This window comes from Etheostoma spectabile, chromosome 3, assembly GCF_008692095.1.
Source record: "Etheostoma spectabile isolate EspeVRDwgs_2016 chromosome 3, UIUC_Espe_1.0, whole genome shotgun sequence".
NCBI classification, from domain to species: Eukaryota; Metazoa; Chordata; class Actinopteri; order Perciformes; family Percidae; genus Etheostoma; species Etheostoma spectabile.
The window spans coordinates 25,483,206-25,506,664 of NC_045735.1; the positions used below are offsets into that span (position 1 = coordinate 25,483,206).

The 23,459-nt window shown below is 41.0% G+C and overlaps 1 protein-coding gene across 1 annotated transcript in view; it reads right to left on the reverse strand.

Annotated features, from left to right (window-relative positions):
- grik4 (glutamate receptor, ionotropic, kainate 4) overlaps nt 1-23,459 on the reverse strand; it is a gene marked incomplete in the record, with an annotated part of 296,905 nt that overhangs the window by 6,271 nt on the left and 267,175 nt on the right. The window contains 4 exon segments of the mRNA XM_032508827.1: nt 1,375-1,484; nt 8,461-8,574; nt 11,162-11,365; nt 20,956-21,063. Coding sequence (XP_032364718.1) covers nt 1,375-1,484; nt 8,461-8,574; nt 11,162-11,365; nt 20,956-21,063 — 536 coding nt within the window.

Here is a 23,459-nt window from a genome sequence, read left to right on the forward strand (position 1 = left end):
AGAGAGAGAGAGAGAGAGAGAGAGAGAGAGAGGAGGAATCCAGCCAACAAGACTGGAAATGAAAGTGGGATTAAGTATTCTGAAGAGAGTAAAACTTTAGGGAGTGAGGGAGCGAACGAAATGGAGAAAGAAAAGGAGAGATAGAGACAGAGCAAAACAACAGTCAACTGAGCACAAAGTCACCTTGGTTCTCTAGAGAGAACCAACCTGCTTTTCATTCCCCATGTGCAGCCTACTTCAACACTGTTGGTGAAGGCAATGTAATTGGTATGTTCAATTGGTTCTGCATGAATCTAAAGCATTGTGACAACTGTTGTGTGCAACAGTCTCTGTCTCAAAACTATAGCATGATTTCCTTCTGATCTGCCAAAATTACCGAAAAAGTCCAATACAGCCTTAAAACAAAATTCACATTGAAGGAATGACTGTGTCCTTAAACATTCTTCCTGTTCAATCTGGCTCTAAAAAAAAAATCCATCCCTAAATCAAGTGGGTATCTTTTACATTTTTAGAAGGAAATTTCCTCTTTATGTTTCCCCGGACTGCATTTACTTGCTGGGCTGTGGTTCAGGAACAGCAACACAGAGAAGAACGTTCATACTACAAGTTCATGCTACAAAGACTGTAACTTTGGTAAATATCCCAGTTGATTTGTCAAATTCAGAATTCTGAACAATAATTAAATCAATAAAACTGTGGCAATAAAAATTACAGCAAATATAGATTTCGGCATGTGAGTATTGTTTTAGGACAGACCTAAATAAACGTGAACCTATCCTTTAATGCACATTCATGCCCAGTATGATTGAAAAGGAAATACTGTTTTAAGCAAACCTCAGAATCACAGAAAGTGTATATTATCCATATTGTCAACTACAAATTAAACCACTCAATTAAATTACGGTATAAGACCCACAGAACTCTTGTCACACATGTAATCCATCTACCTGTCCGGCGACTGATAATTTGATTCCAGAAGCTGTTACATAAGACCATCATTTGCATTTTTGATGGAGCTTCTTCATAACATGCAGTGAAATAAAAAAAAACAACAACAAACATTTCAATTGTATGAGCAATAAGGATTTGCAGCAGCTGCCGGGCCAGTTCCCTCCCTGACCAGTAGGTGCCAGTATGACGCTGGAGACCCAACACAGGGAGAAGAATGTCTCTTTCGCTGGGATGTGAAAGATAGACTTGATAGAGAGTGAAGAAAGGCAAGAGAACAGACACCTACTTCCTCCGCTGCATAACCCCCAAAAAACCCTTTTTACGGTTTTATTCTCTGTATTCTATCCTCTTTGTTTGTCTCTCATTGTTTTCTCTATCGGTCTCTCTCATCTGTAAAATGTCTTTTAGTGGTGAGCTCTTTACCTGGCCACCAGAAAGAGGACACAGCTGACAGCCAAGTAGGCAAGAAGCATGAAGAGCCAGACACCAGGGGAGAAGGGATCCAGGAAGGAGAAGTAGCCTGGCCTGCGTCCCTGAAAAACACACACACACACACACACACACACACATACACACACACACACACACACACACACACACACACACACACACACACACACACAGACAGAATAGGGTTTAAATCATTAAAACCTGCAACAAAGACCATGACCACCTTAATCCCATGTTCAATACACACGAGCAAACCAAATATGGGCTTTTGCTGAACAAGGTGGCGAGAGGTTAAACACTTACTCTTACTTGTAGAGGTGAAGATGGCCTAATTAGTATGTGAAAAAAACACATACAAAGTCTCGAACATCGCCCCCACAAAGTGAGTGCCAAGATTAATTGAAAATTAATGTTGCTAAATTTCAGCGGTGATGTCTTTGCCCCAGGCCCATTTGGTCTGTTTTAAACAACATTTACTGCCGCCTGTGTAATCTGGAAAAGATGAAAAAGGTGACTGGGACAGTAAATAAAGGGATTTTGATGCGATAAGGCTAGGTTTTCCTGCCCTAAACTGATAACAATATAATTATACAAATCTCATTTGCATGTAAACATTCAGATCAACATTGTATGAAAGCACAAACTCAGACACCCATGCATTGTCAACAGAGTGTCACAGGGCTGTATATTGATATAACACAGATAAGAGGTTTTATTGCCTGGATTCTGTCACTGGAAAAAAAAAATCACTTTTTCCTGTTAATTGGTATATAGTAAGCTTTTACATGAAATCAAATTAGATGCAGAATTAGGTCCAATCATAAAGAACAATGGAGGTCGCAATAATGAACAAGGACAGTCGCCATTCACGCTCCCCACGAGGCTGCATGCATGAGAGGCAGAAAGGTCAAGTAATCAAGTAAACCATTACAGTTACAGTAAATTAAATTAATTTCTGTGACCTATAGTTGACTTCCTGTATGACTGGGAGCTCACAGTGTCCCAGTGTGGAGGGGAAAAAAGGGAAAGAGATTAAAAGCTTTGGCTTGGACAGAAAGGCTAGCTGTGCCTAAGCAGCTATGGGCTGTAATGTATCAGTTCGGACCAGTAACCAGTGGTAGAGGAAGTGGCTAAAGTAGCGTTGGCAGCTAACAGACCAATGGGAATATAGGGGTTCATTTATAATGTTTAATTTCCAGCACCAACAGCTATTACCCTCTAAATGAAACCAATTATATATAGTATAAGCTCTTTGTCAGATTTTGTCTGTCGGATTTTTGTCTACAGGCAGCACTGCGGAGCCCACCTGTGTAAGCGCAAATTACTTTTATGCAAAAAAACTCAATTAGGTACTCCTAGGGGACATCACACATGCCAAAACACTGCAGTAAATCATTTCTGAGGCCCTCCAAATTTTATTTGCAGCAAGAGGGTGAAATTATTTTGGTGAGCATTTGTAATGATAAACGAACCCCCATTTAGACTTGTGCAAAGTTGAAAATTCATTAATCCGTCTGTAATCACTTGAATATTAGCCTGACTGCGTAAAATAGGAGAGGTGCTGAAAGCAGGAAAGGATTCAGTATCATTTATTGCATGATTCAAATCAGCCTGCCAGTCTTAATGTCGGTCTGTCTATATATAGAGTGTGATGTGTGTGATGATGATGATAGCTGTCTCAAAATAGAACAGTGGAGTGGTGAAACACACAATGGGCATCTCAGAGGTAGAGTAATGTTGTAGAATCAGTATCACTGCCAAGCTGCCTCTCGTTGGCACTGACATTATGTGGGTAAGAGCAGTATGTGCTGACATGAGTCCTCCTGTTTACTGGTCCAGGTTGGTGCATGCTGAACCAGCGTTCCTTTTAAATGCTTGCCCCGCATGTCCACATCTTAAGCTCCCACCAAGGTGCTATAATTAAGATGAAGAGAGCTGCAGAGACGCGGGACACCAATGCTCACAGATGGTGGAGAAGTGAAGGTGCAGAAGATCAGAAATAAAAACGGAGCAAATGGTAGGAAGAGACAGGAATGACAAGGACAACATGTAGACAGTAGGAGTTGCATGCTTTTGAGAGTCATCTCCTCTGGCGTAATGTGTGCTTCAACACTCAGAGACAAAGTTATGTTTTCAGGAGTTGGAGGAGAAATTATCCATGGTGGCTGAAGCTGCAAAAGACACACCAATGAGCACACAGACATTCAGATAAGCTTAATGGGAACTGCATAAAATGTATTAAAAAAAACTGTGTGCATACTTTTAAAATGTGTCAGGATATTTTTTGACTATTTTACAAACACTTTAGGTCTTGTAAACTGAGTCCTAGAAAGAAAGGGCTTAATAAATCTCCCTTTAATGATCATCTTGAGACAACATCAGGGTTATAATGTCATGTTTGTAAAGCTGCACTAATCAATACTTAAATTACAATGGATCTATGTATAATGTGAAAAGGTTTTTTTAAAGTAATGAACCAACAGAGAACCCACACTTATTCGACAACTCAGCAGAGCGTTTTAGTGCTTTTCAGCTCATTGTTTTGATTTCACTGCGGCATCTTTAATGTTTTTATGTTCTTATTATTTCCTCTCCTGTACTGATCAGAGTTAGTGACTGGCTGGAGAACATAGTGGAGCATTTCGCAGCTAAACAGCCAGATATTTCCCTCATTGGTTGGTAAAGACCAAAAACAGAGCTAAAAGAGAGTTTAATGGACTATAATTTATCATGTTGCTGGAAACACAAATGACATGAATGCTACTGTTGCTCCTTGTCTGCTGGATATGCCATAATAGCTTTAAAAAGGATAATGTGCCAATAGTATGTGTACAGCTTGTTGTGTGGCCACAAAAATCTGTTATTGCAGATTTAAATTGGTTTTGTTGAAGCTTTCTAAGTTCACAGTACAGTAAGTGCACTACATGGGCTTGAGTGTATGTGGCCCACAGAGCAGGCAGACTGACTCCAGTTTCCTGTGATATAAAGAAATTATGAATGAGTGCATCTGTCCTTCACAGATGCTTACCTCTGATTCATCTGTGCCACTGAGGGCTCAGATTCACTGATGTTAGCACAGTTTAAATAACTTATGTATGTAAATATTGAGTGTATTTAGTTATTCATAGGTTATCAGTAACAAATTGACTTTGACTTGAAATTTACGAAACCACAAGTACATCCCAGTCTTTCCAAATGGCGCAGTGAGCTCATATATAGGTGGTCTGCTCTTTCTTCCTTGTGGAAGGTGAGTCTATGTGTGCAAGACAGACTGTCAGTAGCTGTGTGTTTGTATGTGTGTGCGCTTGTATTTGAAAGCTTGTCAGCAGCTGTCTGTGCTGTCAGTCAGCAGCAGCAGAACAGATACAGTACGTGCTTGGGTAACCCAGTGCACAGTGAGCACCAGTGCTGCACACAGAGGCAGCAGGTAGCTGACTTCTGGCTGGAGAAAACAGCAACCATGGCTAATCTGGTAGTTACTGTTTAATGAGAGATACACACTTGACATAAGGACCAAAACTGTATTGATATTGATAATTTCCCTGGCACATGAGTTAGACATTAAAAGTAAACCTGCTGCAATAACAGGATTTCAGTGTAGAACAAGCACTAAATGTGGGTGCATGAGTACAAATCACAGTCACAGGATGTCCTGGCTCCCTTACATATAAACATTTGCTGCCATGTTTGAATCATTTTTATTAGGGCCAGGGGAATCATTTTATAAAGGTTTATTGTCACGTTAAGATGATAAGAGGGCATAAGGCAAATCAAAGGATGGAAGAGAATGCAGACGTGGTGCTGAGGGCGAAACAGCCTTCTATTTTTATGACTACTGTACATCTCAACAAATAAAATTGCGAGGAATTGCTGCCTATTATAGTATGTATATAACCCTTCTTCCTCTTAACACGCAGATGAAGAGCTCATTCATTTTTACCTTGCACTGCCCTTGTTTTCTCTCTTAACTTCCCAGTGTCCTTCCTCCATTGCGCTCTCTCTCTCTGGATTGCTGGCATGCCAGCCCAGGAGGGTGGCTGAAGGAGCTGGTAAGGTTATCCAGTCAAGGATTTCACCTAGTCATCCTGCCTCTTGGTATTCATACCACAATGTTGCCCCCTGAGGCTTCCTGCCTGAATACTGAGACTACCCATTGTCATTTCAACTCTTGCTCTTATTTCTGCTTCTTCACTCCACCCTTTTTGCTTTTCTTTCTTGCTAATTCTCTTTAATATTGCCTTTCTTCCTCTCCTTCCCCTTGTCTACACACGTTCACTCTTTCTTTCTGGGCTGTTTAACAGTGTGTGGATTTCTAATTGTGTCAGAGCTGCTGTTGAGACAGCCGCAGGGGCAATCTGCAGAGAGCAGTTGATGTAGAAGAGTTCACAGGGTCATATTCATAACAACATTCTGCTGTCTCCTGGACTCTCCAGGTTGTCTGGCTTTATGTTTGCGTGCTTTGTACATGTATGTGTGTCATTACAGTGTGAAACTATGTCCATATGTATATGCACAAGGCAACATGTGTTTGTGACTGTGTTATTTTGTCTAAGGTCATGTGTGGCCAGAGAGTCAATAAAGCTCTGTGTACCGCGACCTCGACCCTCAGGGCAGCTGCTGAATCTGACACGACTTCCACACACCCCAATTAGCTACTATGTCTAATTAAGTGCCGCTTTCTCTTTCTCTTGACTGTGCTTACTTTGCCGCACAGTCCCCAAAATGAAGGAAATGTTTAGAGGATGGAACTGGCAGATATATAAAGTACCTCAGAGGGTTGGGGTATTTGGTTACAGCATATGGATTTTTGTTGTACAGATGATGAATGTTATGGGAGAGATGTCTTTTATGAGAAGAGGTTGACAGTAGCTAAAGGTTATGTCTAAGTTCATAACTCTGATGTCAAATTCACATATTGCACTGGCTGCTGAGGTAAAGGTGTCCTCTTTGATTTGTGTGTAACAGAAAATCAAATTTATTTACGTGGCCTCAAACCACATGGTATGTCACAAAGGACCAAGAAGGCACAACATAGCCAGGAAAGGCAAGGATCTCTACCTAGACAGGTAAAGACCGCATTCTACAGAAAAGCTGCAAGCTGTCTAAGATTTGTTCCTATATTTTATATTCCATTGTGGCGCTCCAGAAATCATTCAACAGAATGAATATACAAGGCAACAGTGATCCCTTCAGAGAATCAGATCCCCTGTATTTTTGAGTAACGTAAAACACTTCAAAAAACTCATATGACAGGTAATTAAGTGTTGTGATTTGCTGCTGGCCAGGTTTCTGCTGTTTTATACAGGAAATTAATTTTGGTCTGATTTGTGCTTTAAGGCAGTGATGGTGGGAAAATGGAGATAGCTTTGTAAATACACATGAGTAATTTCGCCAAAACAGATTTTGCCTTTTACTATATTATTGTGATGGAAAAGAATGTTGTCCTTATTGATTGGCTCAGAGCGCAAATGTGTATCACATTCTTAACAAATGCAAAATACAATAGGAAAACTGTGTGTTTGAGAGAGAAAGATGTACAATACAAACATGCTGACAAAGAGGAGAGATGGAGAATAAATGGCCAATAGTCTGAGGGTAATTAATACTGGCGCCTTTATTTTATTGGATTTGCCATTCTTATTGATTAGACTGAAATTTTCATTTAAAGTTTGAAATAAGCAGCAAACCCCCCTTGTAGTGCACTGTGCCTAAGGATCAATAGTCAGTGGATTAGAACTAAACAGTGCAGTCACAGAAATTCAAATATCGAATTTTAGAGCCATGCTGGGGGACCGCTCGGAATAAGATCTGAGAAAATGCCAAGGGGCAATGAGAGAGTAAAATGTGCATGAATAAATGACGGTGAGGCAAAGAGACAGACAGAGACAGACAACGGACACCTGTCTTCACTTTCACTTTTATCTTATAGTTTTCTCTTTACTCTTTATCTTTTCAAAACCTCCATACATCACTGCTTTATCTTAATAATAACTTATTTCTTCATTTCCTTCTAATTGAAGAGGTCAATTAGGAATCAACTCAGGAATTTGGTGTCAACTGTGCCAAGTCTGTGCTAACTGAACTCTGACTCTGTGTGCCAGCCCTGAGGGACATCAGTTCCATTTCACCTCCTCATGCTGCTACCCGTCAGCCTGCCTCCCTCTTCAGAGGTGATACCCGGCAGCCCATTTAACACTGCACCTGCTGCGAGCATCGATTGATTCTCCTCAACAGTTGGCGCTCAATTGAGTCCCTCACTGCTACACATATTAGTGCTGTGTGTAGGCTATGGTACGGTGAGAAGGAGGGTAGTTTACAAGAAGGGCAGCCAGGAACAAGAGAAAATGTGAGTAAACGCCCCTTTGGGAAACTATGCACGTGCCAGATCACCTACGTGCAAAATGTGGCCGGTGCCATACTTGGCCCTGCTGTGTCACCTTGGCTTTTGGGGGAGGACTGATGATTAATGGGCCACTGACTCTACAAACACTGGCTCATTTCCACCTGCACTGCTGTTGTTTCACTGTTTCTTGCTTGGGCTTGCTCTCTGTGGAGCATTGAGGGCATTGCTTGCACAAATAAGATGGCCAAACCCTAGCAGAGGGCAAACAGAAAACAACTGTGCAACTGGTACATTCATCAGGAAGTTAAACAGAAGGAGGAAATCAAACACATGAGAAGGAAAAGAAGCTGGACACTATTAAAAAGTTAAGACTACCTGGACAGAAGGTAAAGGATGTTGGTAAGATAAAGAAGAAGCAAGAAAACTGCGAGACTAAGGGTTTGGAGGAAGGGAGGACAGAAGGAAGAGGAGAATAAGAACCCGAAAACACAACTGCATGGTAAATGGAGTAGCTAAGAGGTAAAAGAGGCAATAACGTGCAAAGTTGGTGGAAGGATTTGGACAGGCTGAGAGAGACGAACTCTACAGTCCAAAAGGGATAGTGGTTCTTTTCCAGCTATTAGACAAGGCTGACAGCCTGCTGTGGTATGTCCGCAAGCTGTACGAGAGCCAGTTCGATCGGTTAGAGTGGGTGTGTGTGGTGGGAGGAAAATTACCAGGTGGACCCGGTACATGATACTGATGCCGAGGGTCATGAAGGGCTTGGAGAAGTCAATGACCTTTTCACGCTCTGCTGTGATGGTGAGGCCTGCGACTGCCAGGTCAGCTTTCTGAAACAGAGTGAATCATCATATGAGTACACACTCAAAAGAATACTGAACATAGCCGTGAGGACGTAACATGAGTTTATGACATAACCAATAATTTAAGCGCTTGAAAGGATGACATAAGAAGTGGGCTACTAGATGCAAATTCACTAATAATGCCCTTTTGTTTCATATAGCCTCTTTGTCTGCCAATAGCACTGTGGTGAGGATAATCCAGCATTGGAACTGTATGTCTGTGTGTGTGTTTGTGTGTGTGTGTGTGTGTGTGTGTGTGTGTGTGTGTGTGTGTGTGTGTGTAGGGCAAGAGAGAGCTGAGGGTAACCATTGTGGTTGGCCAAGGGAGCAATGTCAAGACAAATCACTTGACAAAGCAGCGCTGGTAAAACACACAGATACACACGCACGCACGCACACGCAGACACACACACACACACACACACACACACACACACACACACACACAAATGGTCAATGTACGCTGAATACTGTATGGCTCCCTGCTAATAATACAGACCAGCAAAGTGCAACTGCAAGGGATTTTTCATCTCCCTGAGGAGCAAAGAGTGAAAGCAGCAACGCATTGCTCTTTGTCTGCTGCAGGAAAACTAAGAGGATTGGGGGACGGGGAGGAATGGGAGGATGAGAGTGAAGAGAGGGTAGCTCTGCTGCAGCACTGCAGACGCCACTCAAAACCCACAACACACTGTATCTCCAGGAAAGAGAGACAGGGTAAGGGGCATCTGGCATGCATGAAAGAGTGTTTTTGCTACAACATCCATTTTGATGTGAAATTAATTATTCTAACCTTTAGAGCAGGTTTAAACTGCTACCAGAAGAAATTTAGAGCTTCACCTTAGAGCCCAGCTCCCACTCTGTGTGTGCTTTAATTAGTGTGTTACACATCAAAATGTCCACCTCTTTAACCTCACCAAAGCCTACACTGAACACCAAAGCATATTTTCCTGCTGCCCTACAATCAGCCTGCGGACTTTGACCTTCCATCATCAGCTGTCCCCAGCCTTCTCCTCATCTTTTTTCTCTCTCCGTCGTTTGAAAGTCTGATCGCTTGCTCCCAGTGCCGGAAGGAAGCCACATGCAGGGAACGACCATCCAGGCAATTTCAACAAAGAAAGTCACTGATCCTTTGAAAACTGAACACACGGTCGTAACAGCCACTGAAATATTTATGTGAAGATAGAATATTAATATTGATTACTAGATATCTCTGCCTGCCAGCTGTTATGCCTTCTAGTGTAACTGAAAAAAACAATGTAATGCTGGCTGTTCAATATTGCATCATACTTGTTTCCACTTGCATTCAATCGTATATTGCTAAGCTGGTAAAAAAAAAAGACAAAAAACACTTGTGAATGTGAGGGATGAATTAAACATTATCCTCTGGCATGTAGTATTTGACTTTAAGAGTTCAGTCTTTTGAGATGCCTATGTTCTCTATCTGCAGCACTGTGGATTAAGACACTAGGACATACAGTACTGTACTTATACTTTGGTCTGGATTCCTTGTGGCATGTCTCATTGTCTGATGCCAGTCAAACTAATCACCCTCACTCAGTGAAATATTGTTCAGTTGGAATGGTACTGGCCGGGACACAAGTATCTGTTGTTCAACATAACCTAAGGCTATCCTCTTTTGCTGCTACCAAGTGTGTACTTCAACTTATCCATTAACCTTGAAAACCATGGCGGGTCCTGTGTTTTCTTTCACAATCTTTACACTCTGCCATCTTTCCCATTCCTTCCTAAGCCTTTGACCAAACAAGCTCAAGCCTTTCTGTCCACCATGAAACATCCCTCCAGATGTCCCCCATCCCATGACAAATCCCAGTCAGGCACGTCTTTACTTTTTGTCTGCCTCTCATGCTGCTATCAGATACACATGTCGACTTCAACCATGGACCTTCTGAAGGTTAGCCTTTGACAGGCAACTTCAGGGGACAAGGGCGGTGGCAGGCTGTGACAATAACAAGAGCAGGCACTGCTTGCTTTACATACTTAATGGCTTTGCCCTCCATTAGCCCACAGAATTAAGACAGATTACCTCTCAGGATCGGCTCAATCCCTCTCTACTTTATTTTTGTTTTCCTCTTCCTCACCCCAGCCTCATCCTTCCTATATGTTTTGCCTGTTTTACTTCTTTTCCTCCCCCACTTCTCCCCTCCCCTATATAGGCTTATCTGAGTGTTAACAGCTACATACAGCATAGCTGGAGGAGTTTAACACCTCACTCAGAGCTATAACAGCAAAGACATAGACCAATTCAGGAGAAAAGTCTGTTAAGGTCAGTTCAGAAAGCTTAAGGAAAGGAGCTGACAGGGAACAAGCCACCAACAAGCTGTGACTGTTTTGGAAAATACAATGCTGCTGAAAAGGCCAGCTGCTGAATGAAAAGTGGGTGTATGACATGTAGCAAAGCTGCTCGCTGTAAAACTACATGAGAGCTGAGCAATACACTTTTGTTTTTGTGTACCTCGAGGGTGCACTTAAGTTACTGATGTGCTTACATGTATATGATGCGATAAGAATAATTTATGATTTCATGCAGTTTGTGCACGTGTATACATATACATACCCTTGAGATGAGCTCTCCAACCATGCCGGTCCACGTTCCATTGGCTCCAGGAACCCCGTACAGTCCGTCCCCCACCAACCGGATGCGATACTTAAACTTGAGAATATCTGCCAGCTCCTTTAGCATGTCCACACAGAAGCCTTCGTAGCGGTCGTTTCCCTCCAGTTGTTGGTGGTTCTGCCGCAGCATCACATATGGATTCTCCTGAAAAGCACATACGGTTTGCATCTTAGACACCACATCACCATCCGACTGTCTATAAATGGTAGTGTGACAAAGCACGGAACACAGATGAGATATAGACATATTGTACAGTCACAGGAAACATAATTCATACTGGACTGCATTATTCAATTTACTTGTCGCAGAGTTATATTCAGCTTGTGAAAATACAAAAGTTTTCTGTGTCTGTGGAGTAAACTTTCAAATCTGAAAAATAATTAATTCGTAAAACAAACTGGGGGGTGTGGAGTTTTAAAGACATGGGCAGAAAAAGTCTTTAAACGAAATTAGCTAGTCAGTTGGGGAATGTGGGATTCACGGTCGCTGGAATCTGGACCTATTCTTAAGAATAGAGAGTCAGATTCAAAATCAACAGCAACACAACTTAGTTGTCAGGAATTTGCCTCAGTATGCTGATTACAGAACAACAATCACAGCATGACAGACAAGACACATAATAAGAAATAAAAACACATAATACACCCAAATAACCTTCCAAGAGAAAAATCTGCTGTTGTGTCAGGTGCTTTCAAATACAGCATAAGTTAGTGCTTTGCTTTTGTTAAGTGGTGGCGCAGAATTGGGGAGCCATTTCATAATTGGATGGCTCTTCAGTAAGTGCTGTTGAGGAAATGGGATGTTTTGGTTTTGATGGCCCTGGGTCTTTTTCCTGAAGGCAGAGCAAGTCAGGATATCTTAGACTGTTGCTTCTATATTGATGATTCTTTTTAAAAAGCCTCCCTAAGTTTTCGTGAGAGTACTACTAAATTGTTGGAGTGCCTCTTTAATGTTAAACAGAAATGCTTTACAGAACATAACTAAAAACTTTACAGTCAGGAAGAATGGTGGAAGCATCCCATATGTCCTTTGGAGGGCATAGTTCACATCAGGTTCATTGCCTTCAATGAAAACTGACATTTGTTGATTCGAAGCAGAGCCAGGCACTAAAATCCAGGGACAGACAGACAAGTGCTAATCTGTTATACCCAGCAAAAAGTGGATAAGAAACAAAAGCAGTTTTTCGCTCCACACACACACACACACACACACACACACACACACACACCTATTTACTACCTGTCTTTTAAGGAACCAACTCTCTGTTCTGCTGTCTTTTTATTTATGTCTAGTTTTGTCATTTAGTTGATATTGTAGGAAGATTTAAAGAGCGCCGCAGTGATGTATTTTGGAGCCACCTTTATTGCGCTATTTTTCAAATAATGCAACTGTCAAGCTGGTGTGCTTCAGCTCCCCTACATCATAAAAAATACAGCATTATGTACCATTTTGCTGTTGCTTTATCCCTGCACTCAGCCCGTGAATACAGCTAAAGCTAACTTACCTTGGCAACATGACATCAGATAACAGTGATAAACAAGTCTAAGCGCTGTCATGTACGGACATTCTCCATTATTTAAAATAAACAAAACAAAACAAAGAGAAGTCGGTGGACTAGAACTTTTTTCTTTATTGTTGCAGATAGACATTTATAAACTGAAGTTTATGTGCTCATCCAAATTTATTAGCTCACCGATTTTTATTTTTTTTTAACCATGAGCTTGTTCAAGAGATTGTCGACTACTTTAGTTGGCATAAATGCCTACAGTGGGGTGTGTGTAATTCATCACAGAGTCATCAGTCATTCAAAGCCACTGTGACAGCTTTCAGGAGGGTAAAGCATAAGTGGTAGTCTTGTGGTGTATTCTGAGAACTGGAATAGAAGTATAACTGTTTTGTCATCGCCACAGCTTATTTGTGTGGTAGCTGGTTGACTGGCGATTACTTTGCCTTAAAGTGAAACCCAGAAAAATATTTGAGAACTTTGTACACATCAGGTGGCACAACTGTTACTGTGACTTGTCATGTTGTCACAGCAACCGCTTGGTTTAACCTGTTGCTGCGTACAGGGTTGGGGTTCAGATTACTTTGACACCAGATTGGGCACCTTGCCTCTTTCTGGTTGCATCACTGGACAGTAGAACTCACAGCCACCTGTACTGCTGTGATAAGACTGAGAATAAAATGACTAGTGATCGACTCTCTCTGCCTGCGTAACTCTGCACCTAGAATCTGCATATGGATTCAATTTATCTAACCAGGCTCATAGTTCGATTAAACAGACATGCTGTATAGCAACAATAACCTGCAGCGTTTTACAGGGAGAGGTAATTGACAAAGACTATGTTACAAGATGAAGTGTGCAAGTGAGAGCATGTGAGCTGCAAATGTGTATGTTAAGGATAAGTTTGGCAATATTCTTTTTTTTTAATTGTCAATTAGTATTCCTCTGTGACATAGACCAACAATGAGCCAAACTGCACGGGGTGACATGATCCCTCTTAATAATCAACATGGGCACTATGGTTTACTTTGAGTTCATTGCATACAGTACAGTGTCCTGCAGCTAGAAATACTACCAAATCACAAACCCGTCACCTAGAAATTAGATTTATACAATACTACTGTTTTCCTAATTACGTTGTGCTGGGAAACATAATTGGAGCCAGGACTAGGTGGGGAGAGTGAGTGTCTACACAATCCATAAAATAGTTTTATTATGCTGTAGTCGCTACCAGTGGGCATTATACAGAAATAAATGAATTACCTGGTCAATGAACATTTTGTTCATTTTCAGACTTGTCAGATACGTTAAATAACAATGTATACGTATAAAAATGGCCAGAATCCAGATGGGCAATATGTTTCCTTCAAAACATAATGGCTTTTGCATTTTAGTAGTACCGGTACATAACGTGATGCAAACATGTGGATGAAATAGCCCTCAACAAATTCACTGTTTAAGTCAGTTTAGTCTAGAAAGTGGCAAGCTCTTTGGAAAGATTTGTATTATGTATTCATCAATCATCCTTCCGTTTTTCCATCTTCAGTAGGAACGACAGGGCTTAGAGTCGAGGGCCACAGATAGGCCAGAGACATATGAAAATACTGTAGGAAGACGAACTAAAGCGTTGTGGGTTTGAGCCTTTTCATGGGACTTTTTGAAAATAACAAAACTAAAGCATATAAACAGCCTTTACGTCTTTTGTCCTTTAGGAAGTAGAAAAGAAAAGAAAACCTTTCTTCGGCTTAGAGTCAGTGAAGGTTTCAGCCAGTTAGTGACTGTGTATACCAATCTATAAAAGTAAATCTATAATTAACTCCTTAAAAAAAGCCACACATCACCTTACTGGCCAAACAGGACATCTAGGCATGCTCATGTTTCAGCATGCATGAGGCACAATATAAATGCTAATTTCATAGCTCACAGACTGCTGAAGCTTTTCAAGAGCCGACTTGCAGTCAAGCCAGACCGAGTCAGATGTTTTCGCTCTCCTTCCGATTTCCGCAACATTATTACAGAGGTTGGCTTTCATAGACATTTTGTACATAACGGATTGGGGGAGAGGGAAGAAATGAAGAAACACACACAACCTGCTACAGTCACTTAACAGCTCTTTACACCAACTGAATAGAGGACCAGTAAGGTTCCTATTCTATTCTCAGTCCTAAAACAGAAAATGCATCCACATAATAATTACATTCCCCTAGAGGCTCTGTCTCATCCATAACATCTTTGCCAATTTATTGTCTATGGACCTGTGTATTTGGGAGAGACTTGTTCATGTTCACTATAATTTTTGGATTGTTTTATTTAGACCATAGGAATAACATGCATGAATTTTGAAAAAGGGTGTAATTCCCCTTAAGGAAAAAAACACACTTGTTCTGTTATGTGTGTTAAGAAAGGTAAAAGCATTTCATATTCATAACAAATTAAGAAGCTTGATTTCTTGGAGCAAGGCTAAAAAAAAAACAATGTGTTTGTATCTTGTATCAAAAACAGACTAATAAAATCAGACCTGGCAAACATCCATCAATGACACAGCCATCAATGACACTGGCACTGTCTGACTGTTATCACGCCAAGATGTTTCTTATGTCTGCTGTTTTCTTTTCCTTGGTTCCAATTTGTCTCTTTTTCTCTGAACTCCGGTAGCTCTAAAAAAAAATGTTGGTAAAAATCGCCTATTAACCAGATCTGTGCTGGGTTATAGAAAAAAATGAAACATAGCTGCCATCAAAAGTTGATATATCTGCCGCAGTTCATACTCATCCTAAAACTTCCACCAAACAATGGCAAAAAAAAATAATCCCCACTTCCACAAGAACCACTTCCACCAGATGCTTTCTGTGAAGTTAAGGACAGAATGATATAAACATAATATTCAAGGAATGAAAAGCCTATACAGAGGTATGAAAGTGCTGTCTTCCATGAGGGCAAATCACAAAGAAATTCCATCTAACTTCTTTTACACACCACAGCAAAACAGCTATAATTTATGAGTTTGAAGTTTTAAAGAAAGTAGACTTATAAAGCAGTCTCTTAGGCCATGACAAAAAAGCACACTAACTAATATGCATAAGCACGTACACAAATACTGTACAGACTCTGAGTGCCAGGTGCACCAATGGGTGTTATTTGCATTCAACTTCACACACCACAGTGGAGTTTCCCCCTTTCAAAACCTAAGGGTGGTTCAAGATGTTTTTTAAACAACCCTTCTTCGCTTTCCTCAACTGTTTTCTTAACCTCAAAAACTGTGGCAGCCGAGATATCGTTTGGTAGTCCTGTTTGAAGAGGAGCAAAGAAGCTCTGACAGTACTCGGGAAATACTAGGTCGATAAAAAAAAAAAAGGCCAGGTCATTGTAAAAATTGTAAAATGCAATTTCAACAAACAGTAAACAAATGGGAGACAATACAAATGCGATTAAAACATAGACAGTGAGAACAAGCAGACACTAACTTCCAGAAATGGGGACAGATCTTTTGTCTGTGGGTGCAGATTCAGGTGCACATGCCTCAGCGCCACTGAGCCTGTCTGCCAACGAACCTGCCTCTGTGTCTGCTTTTATCAGTCGGCTCTGTGGACACTGTTGAATCCTTACCATTGCGTATGTGAGTGGATATGAGAGCATCCAGTGACACAAGGGTAGTCTGCAGAAATGAGGGCATGACCATGAGAACCGTAGTTGACAAGGCAGAAAGTGGGTCTTACAAAAGAGACTACAGGTTTCAGGCATGAAAGGTAAATGGGTCGTAGGTTTGGGATTTAAATATTGATATATATAAGATATATATATATATATATATATATCATATATATGATTCCCTAACAATGGCAGAAAGCTGGCACCAAAAGAGATATGTCCCTACAGGTAAAGCATGGCTCCATTTGATTTTTTTCAGAAAAACTGAACGTGAGCACTAAGCACAAGTAGTATTTAAGAGTGTAATTAAATGAGAGATATATGAACACCCAAGGCTGTTTATTGATTTCCTAGTGGTGTAATAACCATATGTATTTACATGAAGCCAGTAAAAAAAGACTAAGAAATCTCTCACTCAAATGTGTGACTTAGGCTGTGTGTGTGTTTGTCTTTGTGTGTGTTTGGCGTCTTCATGCTCAGGTGAGAGTATGTGAGCTGCACATTTGTAAGTTAACGATAAGTTTGGCAATATTCTTTTTTTCTCTCACCAGTTGCGGCTTGTGTTTGTGTGTATGGAGTGAGGGGTTTGGTGGCTCTAAGTGTTTGTTTATGTGAATGTGTATGGCTGTGTTTTTTTTATAGGAAGTGGTAGTGGTCAACTTTTGCAGGAAGGGCACACATGACTAGGGCAAAACATGTGGAATAAAAATGAAGTCGGATGAATAAGATACAAGGTGAAACGAGTGTGCACTGTAGCAGGGCGTCTGAGCCTAAAAGACCCTGTTCAGTGATGCGCTTGGCTTCAAGACCTTCTCAGGATGTCTTTTATTGAAAAAATATCCCTCAAAAATATGATAACTTGTAACTCTTCAAAACCACCAGTTACACAATCACAAATCACCCGAGATCAGAATTGACAAAAAGAAATATAGAAATAAAACAGATTACTCTTTCTACTGCTTGGCAAGCTACTGTATATCAGAATAGAGAGAAAGCACAATACCACACATGATTTAGGACACAACCAAGATGATTTTATCTTGAGGAAGCGTGGGCTTTTTCTATTACATCAGTGTGGCTACAAAAACAATATTTCACTAAAAAGTGCCCGTTACAAACTCAACCACTGATTACAAATATGTGGTTTGTGGCCTTACAGTGAAATAATGATCAATTCTGTGACTGCCTTAGAGCGGTTTGTGAAAGTGAAGTGAGAAGATGACGTCCATGTGTTGGTGTAATGAAACTGCCCTGTAAAGGCCTGGTGAACATGCCAAAAGTGCACACAAACACACAAATACACACACTGCACATACACACATATACACACACAAACGCTTGGAAGAGAGCATCCATAAATACTGTTAAGTGCTAGTGCAATCACACACAAACACACACAGTCTCCCAGGCCAGTGCTACAGGTAAGGAATTCTTATGGAGGCTTTCAGCAGTGGCTCGTCTGCCGCCCACAAGCAAGATAACAGCGACACGGCAATCACACCATGATGAATGAGCTGTGATAGGCACTGAAAATTGCTCCTTGGTGGCTTCCGAAGTTTGGTCCGGGGACTCTATATCTCCAAAGTGAAATCAAAGCTCTGTGCTCGGCCAATTCTTTCTTTCAAACCCTCTTTCTGTTGTGAAAATATTGTCTTATTTGTATTCCCCATCAACCCAAACACGCACGCACGCACACACACACACTCACACACACACACACACACACACACACACACACACACACCCTCCCCTTGCGCCCTTTCCCTCCTGCATGAAATGAACCGTTTCAAGCAGCAAAATATGCCGATATGTCCTTCCCTCATTCCCACGGCTCCACAGCTGATAAGCCAGCCACTCAAAATAACACACTGTGCCAATTGTCTCTGCTTAACAGCTACTTTGTGTCTTAGCATCTGATTCATCAGTGAAGAGAAGGAGCTGGGCTGGCAACAGGTTTGTTCCAACATAAATCCATTTATCACCTATGATGTGATAGCTACTGTAAAACAGAGAAGTTGAGCTTCTGAACAATATTATATTCTTCTTACAAGTTTTGGAAATTCCTGACACATTGGCTCTACTAATTAAAACAGGTAGCTAAATAATTACTAAGCAATTAATCACTGTTAAGAATTGGACCAGTCAAGAATATATTAACTATACAACTGTGACCGGTTTTGCATAATATGACATGAATGGCACAATGAAAGCTGTTGCTTTCCTTGAAGACTCGTTAGAGGTTACAGGTCATTGAGTTCTGTACTCCGTTTTTCATCTGACAAGTTCACCATTCCTTCTTTGCAACAGGCCAGGACTGACTAGCAAGAGCACCCCTGGGGGAATTCCCTGTGGCCTAGCCAGTTGATTGGCCTGGTGTGTCGGACCAGTGTTAAATGTTAGAGACCCACGGGACAGTATAAATGTGTTATTTTTGCCTATTCTAAAATGGTGTATTTGAATATTTCTGCATGCTGGGGTCCCAAAACAGTCTTGGAATTGCATGAATTGGGTATGACGGAAAAGCTATACTCTTGTGGATTCAATGAGCCCATTTTCACTTATGTGTGATGTTAGTTTGCATAGTAGCCATTTTATTGTAGCTAATCCATTTTTTGAAAATTGACCTCACTGTATAATATGATCAGTTGTGATTTCAAGGATAATCCCAGACTCATGAAACTTTACAACCACAACCTTGAGACCTAGGGCATTCAGAGGACATATGGCCTTCCCACGTATATTGACAATAAGGGGGTTTCTGAGCAGTTTCCAGACCATAAGTGCTCAACATCAAATCGCAAAAAATGCAATTCTTGCAGAAATCTCCAAATGTTGTGCATACCAAAACACAGCATGGATTTTCTAAAGCCCCCAACACACCGACCAGACGGCTGACCGTCGGCAGAAAAGGCAGTTGGACTGGTCAGTCTCCCCACGTTGGTCAAAAATATGCCTCGGAGCACACCAAAGCGACGAGACGTAATCCGTCTCCATAACAGCAGGCGGCGCTAATCTGAATGTTTGCCCAAAACATGCAAACCGGCAGCTGATTGGACGAACGCGTCACGTGGGTCTGGCTTTTCCGGAAATTCAAAGCCAGACTGTCATGGCGGCTTGTTCAGAATATAATCTCAGATTTTACTATATTTTACTTACTAAAACGTGTTTCTGAATACATTTTGAGTGAGAAAAAGGCCATGCAGTTGTCTTCATTTCAGATTGACAAAGGTCAGTTTAAAAGATTTTCGGCATGGAACACACCGAACAGACTGGAGTCACTGATCTCGCCAGACTGTCCCACGGCCGATTATCGGTTGTGTCATGGCCCTTAGGTGTTCCTCAAGGTCTTGGTGTTGGTATTTACGAGGGATTTCTAACAATTTCTGTAAATTCTTAATGGGTCAAAAACGGTTATATTTTCTCTGTAACAAATGATATCAACCCACAAATTAATACAACTTATGAAACATAATTGAGACATGAGAATGGCCATCATAAGAGTAAAGAGAATAAAAGTTACAGTATACGTGGGCTGTGTGTGTCTGCTGTTAAATGCTGGGCTTAAATTATTATCCCAGTCTGGCTCTGCTTTGCAATATGCAATATTTTCATCAAGAAGGAGTCACAGTGAACAGCTTATGACTCACCACTGATTATGTTAATATGTTAATGAATTAAATATATCTGTAAGTATGTAGAGGCTCTAAGGGTCCATATGCTTTAGACAAAGTGTTGTCAGGTTATCAACCAGCATCTGAATCCTCCTCCCCCGCACCTTTCTGGTGTTTGAAGGCCGCATTTATTTTTTTCTGAACGTGACATTAGACAAGCAGACAAGCCACGTTATGCAGCAATTAGTGTCCACAGATGAGAAAATATACCATATTTTAACTTCTCTCTTAAACTCTGATTCTTTGCACAACTACTTCCAACATTTTTGATATGAAGAACTGAGTAATAACATAATAAATACCTTTTGTCTGAAAGGGTCCACTGTTATCCCCATGCTGTATTAGCAATTAAATATCTTGAGACTACAAAAAAACATGCACAAAGAACAGAATTCTGATGCAGCAATTGTGTTTTCTTTCAAGAAAATCTTGTTTAAATAATTCAGCTGTTTTTTTGATTGTGTTTAAAAGTCAAGTTTGTATTTTATAAGATTTTAAGGATTCATAGATCATTGATCATTTACATGGCAGGTGATTAAGAAAATTGCTCAAAAACTGCACCCCTTGTAACAGGTAGCAGAGTGATGGCAGTAAGAACTAGCACTCACAGGATCTATATTTACAACAGAGGCTGAGAATGTCTGACATGGGGAATTATTAGCTCCTGCTGATGCACTGTGATGTAGCCACATCTGAAGTACTCAGGGCAAAACAATCGCACAGCAGCAGTTCCTCTGATCCCAAGAGGAACTGAGTTTGGATCTGAAAATACAAAATGGGTTTTTGATATGGTAATTGTCTGTCAACCACAGAATGTCAGCCACATGTAGATCAGCCGAGGAGTTAAGCTAATACAATGACACGGTCTACTGTTGATGTGTGCGTATCAGCGTGCATACAGTGGTACTTACTAATATTGTTGTGATGGTAAGAGTACTGTTGAAGAGGGTGTCCGTCACATTAATTGATGGAAGCTTTCTCTCCATGGACAGTCCATTTTCAGAGTGCCACAGGCCAATCTGTAAAGACAGCACACACACACACACACACACACACACACACACACACACACACACACACACACACACACACACACACACACACACACACACACACACACACACACACACACACACACAATCAGTCGTCAGCTGGAAAAGGCCGATAGAAACAATATGGAGCTTAATTGCCTCCCTCTTCTCGAAAGGACAATCAGTATGACCTGCACAAAAGACAGCGTAAGAGAGAGAGAGAAAGAAGTGGACAGATCACCATGTTGTGAGATAAGAAGATAGTAAGAGTTAACAAGAACGACAAGATATGTGTGTTGCTTTTTGAGTATCAAACACAGGGCCTGTGTTCAATCAGAGGCAACAGAATGCATTCATTAAACCAATTACCGGCAAATCCTGTGGCGCAGAGCCACATTCTCATTTCCATTACAGCTCAAGTGGGGATTCACACCTCCACCTCACATGGTGTCTTTCCTCCCATCCCCATTCAATCTGTCTCAGCCATCTCCTGTTTCTTAATTTATTATACTTGAGTTTGTCAATCCCCAACACCATGACGACTCTACAGACATGAGCATTTCGAAAAATCTACTTTGCATCTTGCTATTTTCAGGTACTTTCCTCTCACTCACCTCCACTTTACCATAATGCCATTGAAAAAGAAAGAACCTTGGTGATTTGTATTCTCTGACCTTGTAGAATTTAGACGGCTCCTCTAATGGTTGGGAAAATTCTGCAACCCTGAAGCTCATTAAAATCTGTGCAAGTACTGAACACAGTGTAAAATGCAAAGTTGTTAAACTTTAAAAACTTTAAAACTTCTTAGTTGTGACATGACAACAGAGCTTTGACTTTTTTTTTCTGGAGATTATAATGTAAGAGCTACTGGTGGCACAACACAGGCAAAACTATCAGCAAAACAATTTTACTTTCCTTATGCTGGTGGCCTCACAAGCTATAATTTCATGTATGCAGCTGCCACACAAACAAGCAATTTCAATGTCAATAACAACCATAGCAGTTACTTTATGTGCTGGTACAGAAGATAACCTCAAGATAAAGCAAGATCAAGAAAATATGCAAAATATTTCTTTTGATTAGTTTGTGTAACTTTTTCTTCTGTTTAGATTTGAGAAGTATTTTAAGAACTTGAGGTAATCCGGCCCCTTGTGTTGCTGCTAATATTACAGCTTGTCTCACTGATATGGAAACAAGTTTGAAAAAAAGGCAGCCATTTCAGCCATTAATGAAATATGCTAACCTACAACAACCTGTGAGGCTCAGAGAGAAATGATGACAATTCAAAACACTCTCTTTTTTGTCATTTACATGCAAACTCTGTAATCTACCTCATTATGTAAACATTGCCACCCCTGTCTAGAAGACTGTAGAGAAATAATATCCCTTATCATAATAATCAACCTCCCTCCATTATGAATATTATATAGAAGGAATAAATGAGAAAATATGGCATCTAATTTAGCCTTGATACATTGTTGGTGTGATTTACACTGGAATGAGTTCTTTGATTACATGCTAGAAAGGGGTTTTAGCAGTATTAATGATGGTTAGAGACGGGTGAGGACAAATTGTTCAAGGTTCAGTGATTGAAGTCTGATATGAAAAAAAACTACAGTAAACAAAGCTCTCCAATCCTAGTCTTAATTTGTTTCAAGGCTAAATTGACTCAAGAGATTACAAACCATTCATGTTGATCAGTGCCTACATTTGGAAGCCGTTTAACAACTCTCCTTGATGAATTCTGATGCGAGATATAAAAAAAGGAAGAGACAGCTCTCGGAATCAAAGATTTCCTTTGAGAGTATATGATCAAAAAGATCTTGCCTCCCATTTCCTCTGGTCTACGTGTTGGGAGAAACAGCACCTTGCTCACACAAATAGACCATAGCTACCCAAACCCCCTGAACAACACACTCCACATTCTCCTGATGACGGCCTCAAGTAACGGAGAGGGAGAAAATGTGAACATACTGTGGCATGACCAAAAAGGTACCTGGGAAATATGGTGTTCATCAATCAGCGTACACAATCAGTTGTCAGTGCCTGTGGAGGTGCTGGGAGGAGGGAGTCTGTGGCTTGGCTGGGCTCAGCAGGTGTCACCAGAGGTCTGAGCATGGGGGGTGACTGAGTAATGGGAGGGGGTGGCACTGTGACTTCTACCCAGGAATAGGAGGTGGAGAGAGCGAGGGAGAAGGGAGATGAGGGGGCTGTGAGCAGGAAGGGAGCAGAAACGTGCTGGCGGGGGAGGAACTGGCCCTTTCGTGGCCTTGCCGTCAACTCTTTCTAAGCTGGGAGGGGGAGAAAATAGAGCTATTCTGTTTGTGAGTCAGCCCGACTAACAGGAGGGAAGATGTATATATCAGCTAACGTAAACAGGAAAG